Consider the following 24,101-nt stretch of genomic DNA (forward strand, 5'->3'; position numbering starts at 1 on the left):
GCAGTAGAGGACATTTGGGCCCTCAGGCAACCCTCATGAAGTCTGTTTCTGATTGTTTGGTCAGAGACATTCACACCAGTGGCCTGCTGGAGGTCATTTTGTAGGGCTCTGGCAGTGCTCATCCTGTTCCTCCTTGCCCAAAGGAGCAGATACTGGTCCTGCTGATGGGTTATGGACCTTCTATAGCCCTCTCCAGCTCTCCTAGAGTAACTGCTTGTCTCCTAGAATCTCCTCCATTGAGACTGTGCAGGGAGACACAGCAAACCTTCTGGCAATGACACGTATTGATGTGCCATCCTGGAGAAGTTGGACTACCTGTGCAACCTCTGTAGGGTCCAGGTATCAACTCGTGCTACCAGTAGTGACACTGACTGTAGCCAAATGCAAAACTAGTGAAGAAACAGTCAGAAAAGATGAGGAGGGAAAAATGTCAGTGGCCTCCACCTGTTAAACCATTCCTGTTTTGGGGGTCATCTCATTGTTGCCCCTCTAGTGCATCTGTTGTTAATTTCATTAACACCACAGCAGCTGCAACTGATTAACAACCCCCTCTGCTACTTAACTGGCCAGATTAATATCCCAGAAGTTTCATTGACTTTATGCTATACTCTGATTAAAAAGTGTTCCTTTAATTCTTTTGAGCAGTATATTATTACATTCACTAAGTTTGTATTAACAATCAGAAAGCACTTGAATAATTTCACAATAAAAATGTTTTAGTTGTATATTTTGCAGATATGGGATATAACTGTGCTTATATCAATAATTAACAAAATGTTAAACCAGAGAATATAAACATGTATTCAATAAGGAAACAAAAAGGCCTGAATATTACTCAAGAAAGGGAAAAATGAAGCCGAGGTCCTCAGTCACGTTCCTGGAGGGCCGCAGTGGCTACAGCTTTTCAATTCAGCCACTTTCCTAATTAGAAGTCAGTCCTTGCTGGTAATGAAATTTGGTACTTGACTATACACCTTGCTAACGCCTTTATTCATTAATGACAAATTTTAGTTACATTGTAGACCAGAGGTCCTCAATTACAGTCCTGGAGGTTCACAGTGGCCGCAGGTTTTCACATCAGCCAATTTCTTAATTAGAACCCATTTATTTACTACTAAAGCAATATGTTTCTTGGGCTTAAGTTTAGATATTTTGCCTGTCACATTTCAGAACCCTTATTTGACTCTTAGTTTTTAGCAGCTGCATTTATGTATTAATTGTTATCTGTTTTCTTAACCAGACATTAGTTAATAATGAAATGCCAATAATTAACCAATAAACCAGCAGCTCTCCAGCTAACATGCTTCCTTTTAAACCTATGCATATGCACAATGAAGTAAGTCTACTAAAAAAAACAAAAAATATGGTGGAAACAAAACACACAGATAATGTTCTTGGAGAAGGAAACAGTTCAATTAAAATTTCTCTTGGATGAATGAAAGCACTAAACAAGCCAAATTGTTAAAATACCACATTTTATTATCAGTAAGGACTGTCTTCTAATTAGGAAACTAGCAGAAAGAAAAACCTGCAGCCACTGTGGCCCTTCAGGACCTTGATTGAGGACCCCTGAATTAAACGGACAGCTTCTGCATCAGTTGAAAAATTAGGCCAATGGCAACACAGCAGTGCATACTGGCAGCGCAGTCACCTACAAACAAAAGACTTTTGGTTTTCTATTTGTCATAATTTGTTGAATTTCTCATTTTCTCGTGATCTGCACGTCGAGCAGTGCTTTGAACATTTAAAAGTCTATATAGCAGCCGTCCTCCTTGTCTCACGGGACGTTAAAGTGTCTCCGAGAAAAATCACGTATCGACACAAGATTTTTTAAATACATACATACAAATAAAATAACAGCTTAGATCAACTTGTGTATTTTCCTTCATACAGTCTGAACATCTTTACTTGCTTAAAAGTGAAAAGGTTCAGCACCTCCAATCTTATAGCTCTTACTTTGCAGTTCCTGCACCAGCCTAATACATTTTGATGTCTGTAGGTCAATAAACAGTGTACAGAATTTGTTTGAATGTGCAGCATTACTGTCAAAACTAAAGAGAAAAAATACGTCTTCTGTTTCAATATCTGCCTGGCCAAATTTAGAAAACCGAAAGCCCACCCCATTGAACAAGCAGTTTTAAAGGAAACAGTGTTATATACAATTAACAACCATGTTCTATTTTTCAAAGCATTTCTTAAAAATGTTTGTGACGACATCCTACAACATATAGAAAGAAGCAAAAAATTGCTGGATAAACAGACTACATCTTCAAGCTATGAACACCTACTAAATGGAAAAATAAATGCTGCCTAGCCATGTAGAAAAAAAAAAAGTAAATAAATAAAAAAAAAAAAAATTGAAAAACAGCCGATTTTGCCATCCAGTGGCCAATCAGGGTACAACATACAAAAAAATGAAAATTGACAGTGAAAAGAAATACAACTCACCATGTTTTTATCCAAATTTTTTTTAATAAAACAAAAAATTTTGGGCATAATTACATTGTTAAAAATGTTTTTTCCCCCCACCATGATCAACAAGTGGCAACATTTAATCTTTTTCACATTATATTTGCGTATAAGTGCATTAATGCTATAAATATGCACATACAAAACTTCCATGTCCATTGAAACATACGCCACATTACCAAATCATGGTGATAAATGAGCTCAGACTCAGCTGTGCCCCAGTTTTCCAACCCCAAATTCACCGTACAATATGGAGCCCACATTGCAGCCAAAATTACTATTCCAGTGACAAGCAAAACGGCAAAACTTTAAAGTTCTGATCGACGTTCAATCTTCAACAGTTCGACTTCAAAAACCAGAGTTGCACCACCTTCAAGGAAAGAAATGACAAGCTTGTCACACTGTTGGTCTTTTAAAAACAATACAATAAGAAATACAGTATCAAAAATATTCATCCCATACTAAAAATATTGACTTAAGAGAATGAATATTTATGGCAGATATGGAGTCATTTTGATAAGTTTACTACCATAAACTTAAAGATATTTAATACAAAGCAAAGTATAATGAATACCAAATGTCTTTTAAAAAGTGCTAAGGTCTTTATGTAATGTTGTTGGGAAACCCAATTGGGAAGCAATTATAAAATGAAGGCACATAGCTGTTATAAATGGATGCACTTGATCAAAGGTTTATTGGGTCAATATTGGATCAACGATGATGTTGTTATTCTGTGTCTTTCAGACATTGCTATACTGAAATCAAGAGACCCAACCCAGAAGATGCACCCATACTATTATGTTATACACCAATAACAAGGGTAGACTCAAACTGGGCCATCCACTGACATCCAAAAACCTTCGCTTAGGCCATCCTCTTTTCCTCTTCCCTGGCAGCTCTATTCTTAGCATCCTTCTCCCAATATACCCAGCATCTCTCCTCTGCACATGTCCAAACCAATGCAATCTCGCCTCTTTGACTTTGTCTCCCAACCGTCCAACTTGAGCTGACCCTCTAATGTACTGTCAGAGGTGCCAGAGGCGACGACCTGGCCGGGACGCCATAAAAGACCGGAAGAGGGCGTGCGCCCGCCTTGGATCATGTGGGGGCTGCACCCCCTTGCTTTGGGGGCCACGGGTTGAGGGCAAGGAAGCCCACCCCTGTAGGGGCCCGTGGTCACCGCCAGGGGGTGCCCCAATGCCTCGGGAAACCTGGACCTCAGAATTTCCGCCACACCTGGAAATGCTGGGGGGGAAGAGAAGCAGGGGCACCCAGAATGCTTCCGAGAGTACAGCCGGCACTTTCGCCACACAAGGGGGTGTCGGCAGGTGATTGCCGGGGAGCACCTGGAGCATATCCAGGTGAGGATAAAAGGGGCCGCCTCCCTTCATTCGAGGCTGGAGTCGGGTGGAAGAAGGGCTAAGCAGAGGAGAGTGGAGGCGGCCTGAAGAGTGGAGGCATTGTGCGGTGTTGGCCAGGACTTTGGGGATTTGGGGTTTGTGTGCACTTGGAATTTGTAAATAATAGTATTGTAAATAAACGTGTGGTAGTGGAAAAAAAAAACGTCTGCCTGTCTGTGCCCGGGTTCTATTCACAGTACTCGGGTCTAATCCTGTTCATCATCACGCCCAATGCAAATCATCAGCTCTGCCAACTCCAGCTCTGTCTCCTGCTTTCTGGTCAGTGCCACCGTCTCCAACCTATATAACATAGCTGGTCTCACTACCGTCCTGTAGGCCTTCCCTTTCACTCCTGCTGATATCCGTCTGTCACAGATTACTCCCGACACTCTTCTCCACCCATTCCACACTGCCTGCACTCTTTTTCATCTCTTTCCACAATCCCCATTACTCTGTACTGTTGATCCCAAGTATTTAAACTCCTCCACCTTTGCCAACTCTACTCCCTGCATCCTCACCATTCCACTGACCTCCCTCTCATTTACACACATGTATTCTGTCTTGTTCCTACAGACCTTCATTCCTCTGCTCTCTAGAGCATATCTCCACCTCTCCTGGGTCTCCTCAACCTGCTCTCTACTATAGCTACAGATCACAATGTCATCAGCAAACATCATAGTCCACGGGGACTCCTGTCTAATCTCGTCCGTCAACCTGTCCATCACCACTGCAAATAAGAAAGAGCTCACAGCCAATCCTTGATGTAATCCCACCTCCAAATTGAATGCATTTGTCACTCCTACCGCAGACCTCACCACAGTCACACTTCCCTCATACATATCCTGTACAACTGTTACGTACTTCTCTGCCACTCCCGACTTCCTCATACAATACCATAGCTCCTCTTGAGGCACCCTGTCATATGCTTTCTCCAGGTCCACAAAGACACAATGCAACTCCTTCTGGTTTTCTCTAAACTTCTCCATCAACATCCTCAGAGCAAATATTGCATCTGTAGTGCTCTTTCTTGGCATGAAACCATACTGTTGCTCACTAATCATTACCTCACTTCTTAACCTAGCTTCCACTACTCATTCCCATAACTTCATGCTGTAGCTCATCAATTTTATTCCCCTGTAGTTACTGCAGTCCTGCACATCCCCCTTATTCTTAAATATCGGCACCAGTACACTTCTCCACTTCACTTAGCATCCTCTCACTTTCCAAAAATCCATTAAACAATCTGGTTAAAAACGCCACTGCCATCTCTCCTAAACACCTCCACACTTCCATAGGTGACACTATCACAGATGAAAAAGACAAAAAGGATGCTGTAGGAAGTATACAAATGCAGGTGTGTTTTGCATTCAAAGCAAATACATTTTCTGTTTGACTGGTTCCTATGAATTGAATGCACATACTGTATATCTGGTGGATAGTACACTAGCTGCTATAAATAGCATAATCATGACTGAGTAGTCAATTATACAAGTATGAGTAGGCGTACTGTACATTAAAAGTGGTCACATGATATAATTAGCACAATTTTTGAAGACTCATGGAATATTTTATTTAACATGACTCAGACATTTATTATAGCTACAGTATTTACTGCCCAATTCATTAATGAATACCTCAGAAAAAACAGAATTAAGTGAGATGGCCACTTCTTCATTAGTAGGATGTTACACACACACCATCTCTGCATACTTAAAACACTAGAAATACCTATGTTCTTCGAAGAAGCAGCTATCATGAAACACAGCACCCTGGATAACTCCTCTGAGGTTGCTGTAATGTTCTTTGCTGCAAGAACATTGTGTATAACAGTCTGTTGTGATTGGAGTGCATGACTTGTGTCTAAGGTGCTTGTGTCTTTTGGTTGGCCTCTCGCTTTGGTATGCCTTTGTTTTGTCATGGGGATGTACGACTTTTAATAATCAGTCGGCCAGTGCAATGTACTCGATTGTCAGTGATGCATGCAGGTATAGCAGTTGTTGAAGTGAAAATAATCAATTTGCCTCAGCAATAAGTGTCACTTTAAGTGCAGCGTGCATGTGCAGCCATAGTCTTCCTATCACCTAGGTCACACACCTGCACCACTGCCATCCTGTTAGGCACACCATGCTTGCGGCCTGCAATGAGAAGGACCCTGCAAGACCGATTTATGGGTTGTGTTATGCGTATTAGAGCCTAACCTCTTCATTCAGACCAAGACCAAGTTGCAAGGCTCAGTGGTTCGCAAGTTTCTGCATGAGAGACAGACAACTCTTACCTTTTTATATAGGCAATATTGAATTAGAAAAGCAAAAAAAATTGCACTTGTGTAACTTGGTCATGACTAAATTGGAAGCACACATCTTTGATCAAGGACTGGTATTTAGCATTTGTAGTTATCTTTACTTGCATTCAGTTCGTCCCATTTCACTCCAAAAGCAGAGTACAATAAGACACAAAATACAAGTCCTTACCTGGGATTTTTGGGGGAGCTCCTCGATCTCCATATCCTAAGGAGAAATAATATGAACAATAACAATGTTATTACTGCCGATTAAATTTTAATCACTGTCATATTCACCTATATAAAAATTCACTAAGGAAACTAATGTCCAAAACAAAAAAAGTACTTGACAGTGTAAAGACAAAAAAAAACCAAAACAAACACAGGTAATTAGAAAATAGTGCCAGGTCATCCCCTTTAAACAGATAAAACAATTGGCCTAGGGTAATCATTCTGTTCAATTTGGGCTGCCTAGGCAGCAAATGAACTTTGTAAATTGTAAAAATGACCATGCTTATTTTACAGAATAAGCTAGATACATTTCATTTGTTATTGCTCTGGTTGTTAAGTGCAGCAAATACAAAGCAACAGGCATAGATAAAACTGTACTAGAAATTGTAAAGAAGCAAAATATTGCTGAAGTTTGACTTGGTAAACATGTCAAAGTGATAAGCTGTAGCTAGAGATGGCACCCTTGGATTAGTACACTGGGGTAATGGTAAATGGTGTGTTTACAAATGGACCACACTCTTCATCACCAATGGAAAAGTCTATGCCAGGTACTACAGAAGAGATCCTGGCTAATAATCAAATATAAAATTTAGCAGAAGTTGGGTAGAGAGCACACCGCCATGTAAATGCAGACTAGCTCTTTCCAGACACTGATATTTATGAGGCTGCGGTGTGGTTTGCTAATCATGTCTACAAATGATGAGGACAAAAAAAAAAAAAAAAAAGACTGATGTCTATGCAACCCCTTGTATTTTGTTTAATTTAAATGACAGAATACTTGGCTTCATGGAATTCCATTTGATTTATATATTTATTTGAGGGGCATGTGTTGTGTGTCTCTTTTCTAGCATCAGGTTAAATCCAATTATTTCAGGTGCTGGCATCTACAAAGAGAGCCTCATCTCATCTTGATAATTTTGACTGACCGAACATCATGGCAGAGCATGAATACAGCGATTCCTTGCTATATCGCGCTTCAACTTTCGCAGCTTCACTCCATCGCAGATTTTAAATGTAAGCATATCTAAATATATATCACATATTTTTCGCTGGTTCACGGATTTCTGCGGACAATAAGTCTTTTATATTTATTATTAATTTATTTTAGGGACACTATTGGCGGATGGCTTAGAAGCTACCCAATCAGAGCACTATTACGTATTAACTAAAACTACTCAATAATATACGATATGCTTCCCGCGCGGTGCTTGATTGTTTGCTTTTCTCCGTCTCTCTCTCTCTGACATTCTCTGCGCCTGACGGAGGGGGTGTGAGCAGAAGGGCTGTTTGCACAGAGGATACGGACGCTCCTCTAAAAAATGCCGCTTTATCACGGTGCTTCGGCATACTTAAAAGCCCAAAAGCATGTATTGATTTTTTGATTGTTTGCTTTTCTCTCGCGCGCTCTCTCTTTCTCTGACATTCTTTGCTCCTGACACGCATTCCTTTGAAGAGAAGATATGTTTGCATTCTTTTAGTTGTGAGAAAGAACTGTCATCTCTGTCTTGTCATGGAGCACAGCTTAAACTTTTGACTAAAGGGTGTTAATGTCTAGAGGGCTCTAATAATGTTAACAGTGTGGAAGAGTTTATAAGGGCGTAAAATATATAAAAATAACCATACAAACATATGGTTTCTACTTTGTGGATTTTCATCTATCGCGGGGGGTTCTGGAACGCAACCCCCGCGATTGAGGAGGGATTACTGTATGGCAGTATTTTGATTCAGTTATAGGGGCAGTACCTCAATAATTCAGTGTAAAAAAAAAAAATAAAAAAATACCACACACACACACACACACAAACTGACCACCTGCTATTTCAGAGATGAAAAGATGGACTGGCTATCTTTTTTTTTTTTTATTTTATTAAAACCACACTACATTACATACAAAACAAATAAATCAATTTCTATAAACATAAGATTGAAAACAAATCAAATCAATGATGAGTCCACCTAAGAATTTACCATGAGAAGTAACTCGGCACAATGCATTGGAGGTAGACTTAAGGAGGTTTTGAGAGAGCGTCTCCCTTGGCCTGGCTGACAAGCACCTGAACATTTCTCAAGAGAAGTTAAGGTCTTTTATGTTTTTTTAATATAAAGACTGGGGATTTGAGGTTCAGTAACATAATAAACAACCTGCCCTCAAAGTGTTAACTTTACATTTATTCCATCTTGGGAGTGTTATTAAGAAATCAGTGCTTCACGCTGCTTAGGACAACTTAAAGATGTTCATTATATGTCACAGCTACAATTTACTTACTGTGGTGGATTATTCACGCATCACTATCAGAAAGTGAAGGGATAATGCATTTGAATCGAGTCAAACAACAAAATGTGCCATGGGTGTCCTACAACTGCAGTTTCCGATTATCATTTACTAGCAAAATACCCGCGCTTCGCAGCGACAAAGTACTGCCTTAAAATTTTTATTAAGAAGAAAATTAAACCTTTTTAAACTGAGGGAAAATATACCATTAATTATTTGTTAAGGATCTCTTTGTATGCCACATTGTCAGTTCGGCCCTCCGGTTGTAATATGACCAAACATGCAACATACAGTTGGGCGTATGAAAAGTAATCTTGTTTCAAATCTCACAACTTGGATTACTGCTGTCATAATCGGTTTGAGTTTCATGGTTTACTTCAGTTATGACAGTATTTGCAGGACTTGTGTTGAAGAGACATTCGGCATCTGTCAAGCATTTTAAGCATACAACCGGTTTCATCGATAACTTCACAGCCAGCTTTTGAGAGTTTAAACATTCATAAACATCAAAGTGTCCACTACTGAAATCATCACCAGTCAATCTAAGATGTTTAAGAGGCATTGGCGGTTGTTGAAAGGTGTAAAATATTTGGCCATTTCGGTACACTTGAAAGCGACAACCGAACAATTCAGCGGCAGCCATCAACTCGCATGCAGATGCATTGGTGAAGGGCTTAAGCATTTCACTCTTATAGTGCTCCTGCATAATATAATTATCTCCTGTACCATCATCAGTCCACACCTTGAACCTGTCCCAGTCATTCAATACATAAGACACAATGTTCCTCCAGATATCAAGAGTGAGCCTGATATGGCCGTGCAATATGTAACAAAGAGAATGGAAAAGGTAGATGCCATCTCCGGGCATGGAAACCACTTGGTAAGTGACAGTTCTTTGATCGATGGTGATCACCTTGATAGACATGTTAATGGGGGTACGGTTGGAATGATAAAGGAAATGGGTACCTGAACAATGTAAAGCAAGTCTAAAATACCCACACAATAACTATAATTGTAATAAATGAACAATAAAACACCGGAGAAGCCGTGGATTAGATAAAAAGGCTGTAGTTATCACCAGGGAGACATGAATCCCGTGGCGAAGCAAGGAAATGTAGAGACTGGAGCGACGGACGGCCTTATATAGGCAGGCAGCCAACAACGTGGGAGGCGTTGGGATGGGAGATCCAACGCCGCCTCACACGATGACCAAGCTGCAGGCTATGGACATATATATGTATGAAAGTAGGATTCAGTTAGCGTTTGGAACCGGAGTACCAAATTTTTTGAAGATGGGCCCATAAGTAACAAAGACCGTTGAAAAGTTCAATATGGCGGGCGACAGTGGCGTCATACCACCGAAATAAGTACGTACATTGGTTTCGGTTAGCACAGGGAAGCAGCCTACCAAATTTCGTGAAAATGGAGCCAAGAATAAGAAAGTTCAACATGGCGGACGTTGTTGACCGTTATGTGTACAATTTCGAAATAAAACCTGTTTAACTTTTGTAAGTAAGCTGTAAGGAATAAGCCTGCCAAAATTTCAGCCTTCTACCTAAACGGGAAGTTGGAAAATTAGTGATGAGTGAGTCAGTGAGGGCTTTGCCTTTTATTAGTATAGATTTGGATACCTGTGGCTAAAAGATTTTGTTATACATCTTTGATAATCAAAGAGACCTTCCTGACTAACTGAAAAAGAAATTCTTTCATAGGGTATTTTGTCTCTTTTCATACTGCAATTAACAATACACAACTGTTTATGATTTTTAAGATCTTTAAGACCTTCCTCTCTTAACATAAGTTTGTAATACATATTAAAGAGCTGTGCGAAGTATTAAAAGTTCACAATGTCAATATAAAATACAACCAGGGATAGAGGGGTCTCCAGGTCAATGGACAGATGGTTGTGTATTACAAATAATTACCTGCTCTACTCACATACTCTTCACAGCATCTACAAATTGGGAAGGTTTTGGTTATATTTTCCTTGGAGTGCGATATTGAAATAAACTATACTTATTTTGCCCTTTCTTATCATGCATGCAACACCAAAAAAAAAAAAAAAGAGGATTAGTCCACCCACAGAGCTGGTAAAACTGGAGTCCAATTGTGTATATATTCTTGGCCAATAAAGCCGATTCCGATTCTGGTACTACATAATGCAACTGACTAGCTTCAGAGCCCGCCCAAGGACACAAAGGTCAAACTTGCTAAAGTCGCAATATGATTCCAACTCTTGCAACAACAGAAAGTGGTCATTTTTGTAGAGAGCAAGAAACAATGACCACAAGCACCTCAGCACCAAAAAAAAGAGGTAGAAAATATGCAGGTCTAAACGTTAAAAAAAGAATAATGAACTTAACAACAAAACTGGTACTCCAATTAGAAAATTGCTCTCAGTGAAAAATAGAGAAAGAGTTGGGTAAAATGTGCTTTTCAGTTTAAAACATATAAATTAATCAGGTGTATGGGCACCATCAATACCTCAAAAAAAAAAAAGGTTAAACTTTTTACTGTATAATACAAGCAATGCATTGGGGGTGGGGGAACAACACCGCATACACACAAACACTGCAATGAAAAGTGGTGCTGGGGTATGTGCCACAGGGAAAAGTTTTATTAAAATAATTGGCACTTACCAAGTTCAGAAGGAATGACCAGTTTTCTCTTCTCTCCTTCACACATCCTAGAAAATAAGCATTCAACATGCCATTGGTTATGAAAAGTTATTGTTAACAGTTATTCATTCTGACAACTGTTTTGAAAATGTAGCATTTTCATTTCACATACTAGTAATCTCCAGGAAAACTCAAAATATATACAAACTTTTTATACTATGACAAGCATTACCAGCAATTGAATCAAGTTCTTAGCAAACGAACAATGCAATGTCGTATGACATTTCTAGCCAAGCCAACTTACCTAACTAAAGCAGACTCAGCTATTATGTTTAAAATTGTTTTAAGCATTTAATAACCCTTACATCTTTAACTTCCTGTAACCTGGTAAAATTGAAAAATGTTAAGACTTTTAGCAAATTTCCACAAGTTACTAAATAAGTGAAGTCAAAGCAAATTTGCACAAGATTATGAGATAGAAGTAGTTGGTTCCACCAGTAAGATTTGTCTAACTTTACAATAAGTGCAGCAGCTACTAGCAACTAGATATTATACTATATATGCTCGGAATAATATAAAGGAATATTGTCCACATTTAAGGTAAACCAAAAAACACACATACAAAGTGAAGAAAGTATGCAGTAATGAGTACATGTTAAGTAGATACACCAAGTGATCAAGGAAAAAAAAAAAAAAAATCTTGAGTTTTAACTGCCTAAATTCAGACGTTTAAATTCAAAAATTACTTCCATCCATTATCCAACCTGCTATATCCTAACTACAGGGTCACAGGGGTCTGCTGGAGTCAATCCCAGCCAACACGGGGCACAAGGCAGAGAACAAACCCCGGGCAGCACGCCAGCCCACCGCAGAAAAATTACTTTAAAAACTTAAATATAATGATGTCTTTTATAATAATACACACAGAGGAAAATAATTTTTGTTCTTGGTTTTATATACTATAACAACATGTGCCATGCTTGCAAGGTAATGCTAAAATTATAAAACCCTTTGGCTGAAATTTCATTTATTTGAATCTAAATCAAGTGTTCCATTATTTCAAAACATGGAAAAAAAATCCGCGACCTCTAGAGTATACAACACATTTGAAACAAAGCATTAGTAGGAAGATTTATTAATAAAAAGGGGAAAGTTTGACTTGATGAATTGTAGAGGTCAAATCCAAATATGTTTTTTTAGCATCAAAGCCTGAGAAACTGGTTCAAGAACAGTTTTTTTTTTATCCCCAAATGATAAGTGTCATAACAGGAGTCTTTCAAAATTATTTTTTACATTTATATTTTGTATCGATCATTGAAAAATAACAAATGTATATGAAAATTCAACTGTGCTGAATACATTTGGCCAAGTCATACACTATCTCTCTTATCAGTGGTAGTTCCTTCCTTGAGCCTATCTGTCCTTGACTCTGAATTGGATCAAAGTGCAATTGTTTCATGCCCCCCTCTTTTTTTCTCCTTTTCACTCCTTCATTTATCACATACTAGCTGGGTTATGTTTCCTTCACAGGATCTTCATATTAAGAATACATTTAAAACATATGTATTTTTTCTATTTCTGATTTACAAGACATATTTAATGTGTTTTTTTTTTACTGGTACTAAAAAGAGGACATATATGACCAAGAAATTAAAATACCCTTAATAAAAGTAAGATGTTGCGTTTGATTATTTGGACTTGAAACATCCATCCATCCATTTTCAAACCCGCTATATCCTAACTACAGGATCATGGGGGTCTGCTGGAGCCAATCCCAGCCAACACAGGGTGCAAGGCAGGAAACAAACCCCGGGCAGGGCGCCAGCACACCGCAGGGCACACACACACACACACACACACCAACCAAGCACACACTAAGGACAATTTGGGATCACCAATGCACCTAACCTGCATGTCTTTGGACTGTGGGAGGAAACTGGAGTACCCGGAGGAAACCAATGCAGAAACGGGGAGAACATGCAAACTCCACACAGGGAGGACCCTGGAAGCGAACCCGGGTCTCCTAACTGCAAGACAGCAGCGCTACCCAACTTGAAACATGAACAACAAAATACATGAGACAAATCAATTGACAAAGTAACTTCAATCTATTACTTTGTGGGAAAAACCTCTGGGCATAATACACAGAGTAACTGAGGGAAGAACACTCAAGGATAAAAAAAAACGTACTTTTCAGTCAATTGTAAACTACAACTTACAACAAAGTTTTGAAATAAATAGCAGAGTAACCCCTGGGTAAAAACAGCCACTTAGTTATATATAAAAAAAAAAAAAAAACTAGGCTAGTGAAGGAAACTGTCAGTAAACATACTTGATGTATTCACTGACTGAAACAAAAGGTTTTTGTTTTTAAAATGTGAATTTAAATAAAAAAAAAAAATCTTTGCAACATTTCACTTTTGATATAGCTCTCTGTAGGCATTGCCTTGGTTTTACTCATACTGCGTTCAAACCCTACTTAAGGAGAAGTTTGTATTAATTTGATTAGCCACAAAACACTAGCGCAGCTTCGTATACTATTGTTTTTTAGGTAGTCTATGAAAAGGATCTGTCTCACATTGTATAAAATTATGTACACCAAGATTATTAACATACTACAAAAAATAAAAAAGTAAAATAGGGAGTTAAATTGGAAATCAAGAGAAACTGTGTACTTCTTTTAAACTTACCCTAGTAATCCTTGGTCCCAACCCTTGATCACCTGTCCTGTTCCAAGAGTGAATGTAAAAGGCTGGTTGCGTGGAATGCTACTATCAAATTCAGTTCCATCTTCCAACTTTCCCTAAAATTAAGCAACATCCTTTGATTATCACAAAATAAGATAATTCAAAATTATACTGTACATACTTGCATTAGCAACTTGGCAAACACAATTTTTAAGTGCAAGGACATTTTTTTGATATACGGGCTAAATTTGGCACTTGTCAGAGTCTGTACCTTAAATTGTTGTTTGGATTAAAAGAAAAATGTTCCATTCAAAATAATCATAAATGCATGCTAATTCACATTCAATTCATATACTGTTTGTTAATACTGTAATGAGCGTCAAAATTACATTTCTAATACTTAAAAAAAAAAATCAGTTTAACATGTTTTATTACTTTATACTTATTTTCACTTCATTAAATGTTCTACAATCCCTGCAGTTTGATAGCAATGTCATTAACTCTCTCTTCATATTAGCTTTTTCTGCTAAGCTGAAAAAAAAAAAAATTCAGCTTCCTCAGATTTAATTTTGTTTCTTTCCACAACTTTGGGTCTGCTTGGTCTGTATAACTCATTCATGATACTTCAACTACTAATCATTTTGTGTCCATATTTGTAACTTTTAGTAGCTTAAAATACATCTGGAAAGAGTTAATGATCAATTAACTCTCGTTTCAATCAATGAGATGAATACCTTGTTTTTAAGTACAGTCGCTCTTGCTTGTGTATCATTCTCTCCTTTATCGAGGTTGGAAAGAAGGCAGCACCCACATCCAAATAAATTAAAGGTGGTCTTCACCTGGTAAAGCTACATCCTATGCAAAAGTTGGCCTGCTTCCGACATCAGAAGCTGAAACCAAGCTTAGTTGATTCAGGGAGGGCACAGGACTAGTGCAGATACTAGATTATTACTAAGGAACAATTGGACATTTTGCCATTGGCATCTTGGGTGCACACAAGTCCAACACTAAGTTGGGAACTGCAGCAAAAGTCTGCACAGGTGAGTAATGTTTATTCTTCTAGCTGCCCAAGTGATGAAACACCACAAGACTAGTTGCCCAAGCATCAGGGATGTACTAGCATTGCCTTATCAGATATACATGGGAGAAGCCCAGTCTAGCAGTTCCATTAACCCAAAAAAAAATAAATAAATAAATAAAATAATCACCCAGGGTACGTGCCTTGTGATGGAGCATGCTGTTAATGGCACTAAATAAAACAGAGACTAGTGGATTGACTGGATTAATGGCTACCACTACACAAATACAACAAAACCATTAGTCAGAAAAGAAAAACTCTGAAAGCTATTAAATATTATAATACAAGCAGTGCTGCATGTCTCAACTCAACCCATATTATCAAACAATGAAGAATAACGTTCTGAAGACCTGGTATTAACATAATCAAGGAAACCCATTAAAGAAGACTACATTTTACATACCAATAGATTAAACTTGAAACAGTGACATTTACCGTATAGTGCATGTGCAAGACATCTCCTTTGCGAGATTTTATCTGGCAGTTATCCACCCGCTTTTTGACTCCAATCTGCAATTTCTTTTTGCCTTCACTGCAGCTGCAGACTGAGATGGCCAACAGAAGTAAAGAAGCTGTAAAACTGATTTTCATGATAACTGAAATTAAAAATGCATGGGATCAACAAACAGGCCACAGGTTTATAGTGGTTTACATTCTTTGAATTATTATCAAACAATCTACTTACAAAGTAATCAAAATCCAGGTTAAAAAAAGCCACAGATATGCTTAAATGGTGTAGGAGATTGGGATGAGATTATGTGGCACTGGCCCATGTGTAGGGTTTCTAAAGAATATATTCCAGCATATACATATATTAAATCAATTAAAAAAATAAATAAAAACTCATTAAAAGTAGCATTCAGACTTCAGCTTTTTGACTCGTGCTCTATCGAATCTGAACAGGAAAAAACTGAGACTACAGAAGTCATAATGTGACTTAGTTTAGTTTAATTTAACCAGAGCTTTACTTTTTGGAAGTACTGCACAATCATCAATTTTTAGATTTACTAGCATACTTGTAATTTCTAATTAATGTTTTTACACAGTCTCCCCTTTCAAATGGCATGTTATTTACTTAAAATTAAGGACACGTTTAATTAAAAAAAAAAAATGGGGAAGAGATTTAATTAAAGGCATAACGAACTTTCATTTAAGACACTAGTTTGAATGAAAACCTATAGCAAAAGTGCTGCAAAAAGTACAGCGAGACACAGTATAAAACTAGCAGTTGTTGCACATTGGATAAGATATATTTTTTTCCCACATTGTAGACTACCATGCTATAACTACTACACAGCTTCTTTAAATTCATTGACACTTCAAATATAACCGCGAAGAAATAATACACGCACTTCTGTAGCGTGAGAGAGTATAAACCAGAAAGTTAGAGTTCCTTTGTATTAATCACCACATTGCGCTGAATCACACAGTAGGGTTACACTAACTGCTTGTACTTCTTTAACACGGAAATGTCTATGAGCCAATAGAGAGATTGTGGAGTTATTTCAAATGCATAAACTGTGCACTTATTTTTGTCCAGTATCTTTGTAATGGTGCCATCTTCGTTTTAACCTAATTCGGAGGTATCAAATTTTAAGGTCTATGTGTACATTTTGATTTTTTTGCTTAAGTGTTGCATGTGGTTTTCATGACATTTTGTGCGTCTTGCCATGGACTTCTACCCTGTGCCTGATGGTGTTGAAATTGGTTGTGTGAAATACGAGACCTTCGAATGAATTAGCTGGATTGAATTGTGTGAAGTATTTATTCATAGTTCATTTTAAACATGGCGATATAAGCAGCGCACAATACAGTTCTGCTTTTTCCCTTGGGATTCAAAGTTCTTCACATTCAATGCACTCTAACGCAATATGTTATCGTTTTTTATCTGTCTAGGCATTTGAACAAATATTTAAGAAACGTCACGATTTGGGCCAAAGCGGCCAAGGACTCTCCTGTTTCGAACAACAAAATCCGTTTAATGTGTTCAGCATTTCTGAGTAAATTATGCAAATTACAAACGTTACAAAATTACTCGTGCATGTTCCAAGGTATATTCTATACTGTATTTCTGAAGCAGTATATTCACAGAAATCCTGTAATAACAAGGCATCGCTCCGAAAAGCTGTCTTGACTAATACCAGGCAGGATTACAAATGGACTAGGCTAATATTTCCAATGACTACAGAATGAATTCGCAAACTCCCCTCAAAATAGTACACTAGAAGTAAGCGACATCAGAATCTTCAGCGAAAGAAAAAACATTATATATCTGCACAGTATTAACTGCTACTCAAATTGTTTACACACAAAAAAAACAAAACACATTACCTTTAGGCTTTTGGCTTCACAAATCCGACTCCCATAAACTAAACCGTTACTACTACTGCAGCCACTCTCTTCCTCTTCTTTTGGGAATTGGGAGTCAAGACAGGAAGTATTTTCTGACAGTTGGAGCAAATACATCCGGGTTGAAGCATTGCTACTCGTAGCCAATCATTGAAAGTGTTGGATTTGGAAGTTTAGCGGTCTTGCTTAAACGAGTTTGATGGAGTATTTGATTATCGGATACATTTGCCAATATTGCTAATAAGCAGTGGTTTAGATTGTTACATTATAATCTAATAAATAAATTTACATTTGTCAGTCAGTCAGCCATTGTCCAACCCGCTATATCGTAACTACAGGGTCATGGGGGTCTTCTGGAGCTAATCCTAGCCAGCACAGGGCGCAAGGCAGGAACAAACCCCAGGCAGGGCGCGAGCCCGCCACAGAATTTACATTTGTTTGTGCATAAATATCATCTCTGTTAATAACACGTCTGTGAATTAGCATAAGGTAACGCCCCTTGTTAAGAGCCGATTGTGTGTTGCGTGCTTCCCGGTAACAAACAACAGGCAACATAAAACAGGGCAATCTTGTTGCCATCCTTTACCATTACCTTTAACTGATAGTTGTACAAAACCAGTTGTTCATTTTTATATAATTTAGTGCCTTCACTAGTCATGCATTAATAGCTTTGCAAGTACTTAATAATAATTAAGTAGCGACATAAAGTTCAATAAAAGGTCAGAAACAATATTAACATCAATATTCCTCCGGAAGGACAAAGAGAAGTTGGTGACTTTGTTAATATTCAGTGTAAGTTATTTACTACCAAAATTGTTTTGAGTTAGAGACAGAACATTAAAAGACACATGCAAGTAAGAACTTCACCATACTCTGTGCGTGACAGTACTGACCTTATGACCCTAACCCTATATAAACGATTAACTTCAATCATGAAATCTGATCAGTTTAGGAGGAAGTAGAGCTATTGTTAATGTAGAGAGGCAAAACCAAGGCCATGAATGAAATGTAAAACAAAGTGAATGCCAGAGAGTGGGAGATATTAAAGTGATCATGTGTATTAATCACTTCAACAGTGATTAAAATGGTTAAATAGAAATTCTATACAAGTCTGTAAAGAGGAAATACCTGGACTGATCATTCTGTTTGAGTAACAAAATACTTTGAGTGTTGTGGAAAGCAATGTTTGGCAAGCTAGTTAAATTTGCACTTACCACTTGCATAAAGAAATTGTGATTTAAGTGCATTATTACACTGGGCTTTAAATACACTAATGCAGGTGCCTTACAACTGAAAGAAAAACACACTACAGTATTATTATTAGGCTGACTTCCTTCCTGAAGGCAATTTAAAAAATTTAAAGAGATGCTATTGGTTATTTTTTTCCAATTGGAGCAGTTGAATTATTTTGCTCATGATTACACAGTGTCAGTAGCAGGATTTGAACCCACTACCTCAGGATATGAAGTCCAAAGCTTAAAACAGTACACCACACTGATGCCAATATGCAATATTAAACATGTGGTAAGTAATCAAGTGAACTGTACATAAAGCACCATGTTTCATTTGCATAAAGGAAAGATAAACTGAAGGTTTTACAAAAGGAGGATAATATACTAAATATTAGCCAGCTTTTAAATTTTCAGTACATCATATCAGAGAAAAGAGCCACAGTTAAAGAACACTAAAAACAAAAAAATGGTTGGATTTATTTAACTGCATTGTGAACATTGGTTCCATGTGAATTGTTAGCGTTTATGTTGTCCTGTACTTCTGTATTGTATCAACACATACACTAATCAGTCACAAAATTAGAACCATCTGCCTAATAATGTGTAGGGCACCTTTGTGCTGCCAAAAGAGCTGTGACCCATCAAAGAATGGATTCTGCAATATCTCAGAATTTGTCCCGTGGTATCTGGCACCAAGACATTAACAGCAAATCCTTTACAGTATATCCTATAAGTTGTGAGGTGGTGCCTCCATGAGGTAGACTTGTTTTTCCACCATATCCTATAGATGCTCGGTTGGCTTGAAGTTTGGGGAATTTGGAGGCCAATTCCAGACCTTGAACTCTTTGTCATGTTCCTCAAACCATTCTTGAACAATTTTTGCAGTGTGGCAGAGCACATTATCCTGCTGAAAGAGGCCACTGCCATCAGGGTGTGCCACTACTGTGAAGGGGTGTATATGGTCTGCAGTAGTCTTTATGTAGGTGGTGCATAACCACATAACACCCACATGAATGCCAGGACTCAAGGTCTCCCAGCAGAATATTGCTCAGAGCATCAAAATGCCTTTGCTGGCTTGCCTTATTCCCATAGTGTTGCCATCCTTTGACCTGTTGTCATCTCTTCCCCAGGTAAAGGATGTTCACTGCCATTCATATGATCTAAAAAAAAATGCTTTTTATCAGACCAGCCTACCTTGTTCAATGATTCAGATATTTTGGTGGTGGACAGGGTCAGCATGAGCACTCTGACCTGTCTATTGCTATGCAGCCCCATGCACAGCAAGCTGCAATGCACTGTGTGTTCTCACACCTTTCTCTCATGGCCAGCAATTTTTCTTTCAATAATTTGTGCTACACTAGCTCTTCAGTGGAATTGGAGCAGATGAGCTCACCTTCACTCCCCACACACATCAGTATGACTTGGGCACCCATGTCACTGTTGCTAGTTGACTGGAAGTCCTTACTTGGACCACTTCTGATAGGTTCTAAACCCTGCATCTCAGAAACACCCCACAACATTTGCCATTTTGGAGAAGCTCTGACCCAGTCGTCTAGCCATCACAATTTAGCCCTTATCAAAGTCACTCAGTTTCTTATGCTCGCCAATTCTTCCTGCTTCCAACATTCTACATTGCGTAATCTGATTATCCTATATTTGCATAAAGATCCACCCCTTTTGCTGCATTCTGGTTCAAGGCATCCTCACATTTCTACACAGTAGAAAAGAGTTAAACACTTTAGTACATTTTTTTTTTCCAAATGCGAAGGGTTTTCAGTGGTTTTGGAAGCTAATTTACTATGCTTTTTTGATGCACTGGCAAATTTGTTGCACACCCTATGTCAGAATAGCATATTTTTCTTTGCTTCCTGTACAACAGAGTCATTAATTTTAAAATTACACAAAAAGTAAAATCACCTGAAAAAATGAGCAAATTATTTAATATTGTTGTACTGTACTTGCACGAGTTTAATTACAGGGTAATTCAAATAATCTACTATATAATAAAACACTAATTTATGTGTGTGTGTACAGTCTCTGTTAGCAATCTGAATGGTCAGTTTGGCTTTGGTGATATGGTTGAAAGAGGAAGTGCAAGTGTGAGCCATTCAAGGAGAAGTTAAAGCATAGGCGGCATATGTCGTTATCAGATATAGTAAATCTTGCAGTGACAGGCATGCTGAGAGTCTCCTTCAAAGACAGGATGAATAAAAGTGGACAGGAAGTCAGTAAAGTGTATCAAAATGACAGAGTTGGAGAAGCAGGCTTTATGGGAATGCGCTCAATAGTGGGAGTACCAGTCAAGAGAAGTGCAGATACCAAGGAAAGTCGTTGATACTCCACGTAGGGCAAGAGGTATAAAATAGTTTTTAATTTATTCTATTACCTGTCTTTGACAGGTCATGTGGCTAGCCATATAGAAAATGATACAAGATCTAATTTCGTATAATTACATAGCTTAGGCTATCAAAATATGTCAGTTTTAATCAATAAAATCCATAAACACTATATAACACTATAACACGATATGTTTGAATTTATTTCTGTCAACAGTTGTACTTTATTTTGGCATAAAGTTGTCTATATATATAAATCAACACTATTTGAATGGAAATGTGTGGCATAATTGAAATAAATTCATTCAATGATTTATTTTTTTGAGTGTGGTTAAGGTATTTCAACTATGTTTTCTTAAGGAGATGAAAAAGTTACTTGTGTAATGTATGTTGTATGACACATTTGTCAATTTACTGCAAACACCCCACCATAAATCAGTTTCCACAGGCATACAAAACTAACAAACAAATTAGCCACCCAACCATTTCTGAAGAAACCTATATCGATACAGGGTCACAGGAGAACCAAGCCTATCCAAGCATTATTGGGCACATGGTAAGAATAAGCTTTGGATAGGTCACCATTTTATTACAGTGTACTCACCCATTCTAGGCCACCTTAGAGCTGCTAAATATTTTTGCATTCACATCTTTGTGAAGAAAATGGAGTAACCAAAAGAAACCTACATAACTATGGGTAGAACATGTAAATTTTATATTGATAGTGACTGGGCCAGGATTCAGCCATAGTCTCAGGCAAACGTGAGGTAGCAATTCTAAACACTGCTCCAACTTAAAAAAGGAATAATTAATAAAATCTCTCAGTAAATAAAACAAAGAAGACATTGTCACATGTGTGTTCATGAGATAAAGCATAAGGGCTTTTGTCATAATAATTAGCCACTGGACCAGAGGTCAATGCTGTGTACTACTGCCTTCTCTTCTCTGCCCTCTGCAGAACAGAAGATTGACAGCCACACCATCTCTGACTTCACTTCCATGTCTGTTCACCTGGACCCTCCCCTTCCTGCCACATCAACTCATAACCTGGTGTTGGAGGAGAACAGGCGTCCCAGTTGAGTAGGAGGACAGTTTCTTACCTGGGTGGGTGGACAGAACAGAAGGACAGAGAGCTTGTCTAGCTGGACAAGGAAATTCAGCATGAAATGAAGGCTGATGCCTTACATCTGAATTGGAGGATGAAAGGAGGAAGAACTTGTTTGATTTGTTTTGAATTGTGGTTTGGGGCTCAGTGACACCCCTTGGTGGTTACACTGGAGATCAGCCATCTTGTTTTAGTTCAATTGAGAACTCCAGTCTGAAAAAGACTACTTTTATTGCACATTTTCTTTCTTTATTTTTCAACTGATTACAAGGTCACCAAGATGGTGCCTCAATTCTTTGTTTGTATCCTATTTTACAACATATATTTTGTAGAGTGTTTGTGGCCATCTGAGCAATAAAAAATAAAACAAATAAAATAATTATATTTAAAGAGCATATATACACACACACATATATACTGTTTTTATATATACATATATATAGTGGTCATGCAAGGAATGACACAAGATTCAAAATAAATGTTGGAGCACCAACTGGGTCACCCCATTTAATCATTATGTAGAAATGCAATAAAAATAGTGCTTGATTGCACAAACATGCAAAATACAGAGCTAGGACGTCTTCTCTTAACGAGTGTCAGGTCTGGAGAAAAGCTCCGTTCCAGGCTGAGCTTTCATTCAAATGGGATGCCACCTTCTGAGAAAACCTCAAATATGCAGTCCTCCAACATGAAGGGGCAGTGTCAGTTGCCATCACTGGACTCCTGCTTTTTGCTGAGGGAACAGAAAGAGACAATACCGTTAGTGACAGTGCCCCCTATCATCCTGGGGTGGTACTGCTTGTCAAGTATGAGCCAGGAAGGTGAGTCTCAGATATGAATATGTGACAAGACTGTATATGCACTATATTATAATGGCACTGACAGGCTGCATCGGCCAGGGATGACTAACTTATAGCATGAGCTGGCATTCCACCATATAAACGTGCAGCTTCACAACTAGTGACAGTAGCACCTATGGTAATCCTTCCAAAGTTCCAAATATATTCCGATGAGTGCAACAATGACAAGCAGTCCATTTGTGGATAGGGAGCCACTTAAAAGAGCCATGTGAAGAACAGGGAATCCATTCTATCTCCCAGTGTAATATATACAGTATACAGTTCTCTATACATTCACATATTTAGTATCACAAGACATACGACAAAATTTAAACTGCAATATCAGCAAGGGTAATAATATGTGCTAAACAAATGAAATGATTCAATAAATAAACCTGTGCTGTCAATTGCTACATCAGATGCTGCTCTAGTACTGGGCAGAACCAAATTTTTACTCAAGAACATCCTTACTTTTTTGAGGAATTAATTCAACAAGGTGCTGGAAACAGTTGTTAGGGATTCTGGTCCTTGCTGATTTGACAGCATCATGCAGATAATTTGCCCACTGAGTGTACTCGTACGAGCGCGGAGAATATATATCACTCATATATCTCGGTAAATAAAACAAGGAAAATACATTTACAACGAAAGATGAAATATTATCGGGGAAAAATACTTTGTTAAAAAAAGGACTAAATATTTTAATAAAAGACGCACATTTGTGAATAATCGTGTAATTGAACTGAAAAATAATCCGTATAAGATGGTAAATGAGGAAATAATTTGTAAAAATAAAACAATTAAATCAATCAGAAAAGAAAATAAATACATATAATGTCTACATAAATATAGTTTTTTATCCTAGATAAAAAAAGTTTGATCTTTTTTTAAGTTCCAAAGAATGTCTGCCTTTTCGTACTTTTTAAAATACTCTTCTGAATAATGGTATTGACGCGTCTGTATGAAAAACGAACGTGTGATTAATAGATGAATGATTTCAAAGCTAAATAATTTACAGTCAGTCGCGTCATATACAAATGTATACTTGCAAATCAAAAATGTATTCTTTCAAAATGAAGAAGCCGATTAATCTGAGTGAAGTTCAACTATTAGATTTCGAATGCAGATAAGCTTAACACTGTAACATCAGTCCACACTTGTTGAATCACTATAACTCTTTTGCTTAAGGCGCTCGAAAATAAAA

General features: G+C 37.8%; 1 protein-coding gene across 1 annotated transcript; it reads right to left on the reverse strand.

Annotated features, from left to right (window-relative positions):
* Nucleotides 1–2,459: 2,459 nt before the first annotated feature.
* Nucleotides 2,460–17,485, reverse strand: fkbp2 (FKBP prolyl isomerase 2). Its single transcript, XM_039769060.1, has 6 exons — nucleotides 17,368–17,485; nucleotides 15,472–15,632; nucleotides 13,962–14,074; nucleotides 11,293–11,339; nucleotides 6,341–6,376; nucleotides 2,460–2,839 (listed from the first exon to the last, which is right to left on the reverse strand). Exons 2-6 carry the CDS (start codon nucleotides 15,625–15,627, stop codon nucleotides 2,778–2,780), a joined length of 414 nt encoding a protein of 137 aa, XP_039624994.1. The 5' UTR covers nucleotides 15,628–15,632; nucleotides 17,368–17,485; the 3' UTR covers nucleotides 2,460–2,777.
* Nucleotides 17,486–24,101: the final 6,616 nt, after the last annotated feature.

Source organism: Polypterus senegalus, chromosome 11, assembly GCF_016835505.1.
Source record: "Polypterus senegalus isolate Bchr_013 chromosome 11, ASM1683550v1, whole genome shotgun sequence".
NCBI classification, from domain to species: domain Eukaryota; kingdom Metazoa; phylum Chordata; class Cladistia; order Polypteriformes; family Polypteridae; genus Polypterus; species Polypterus senegalus.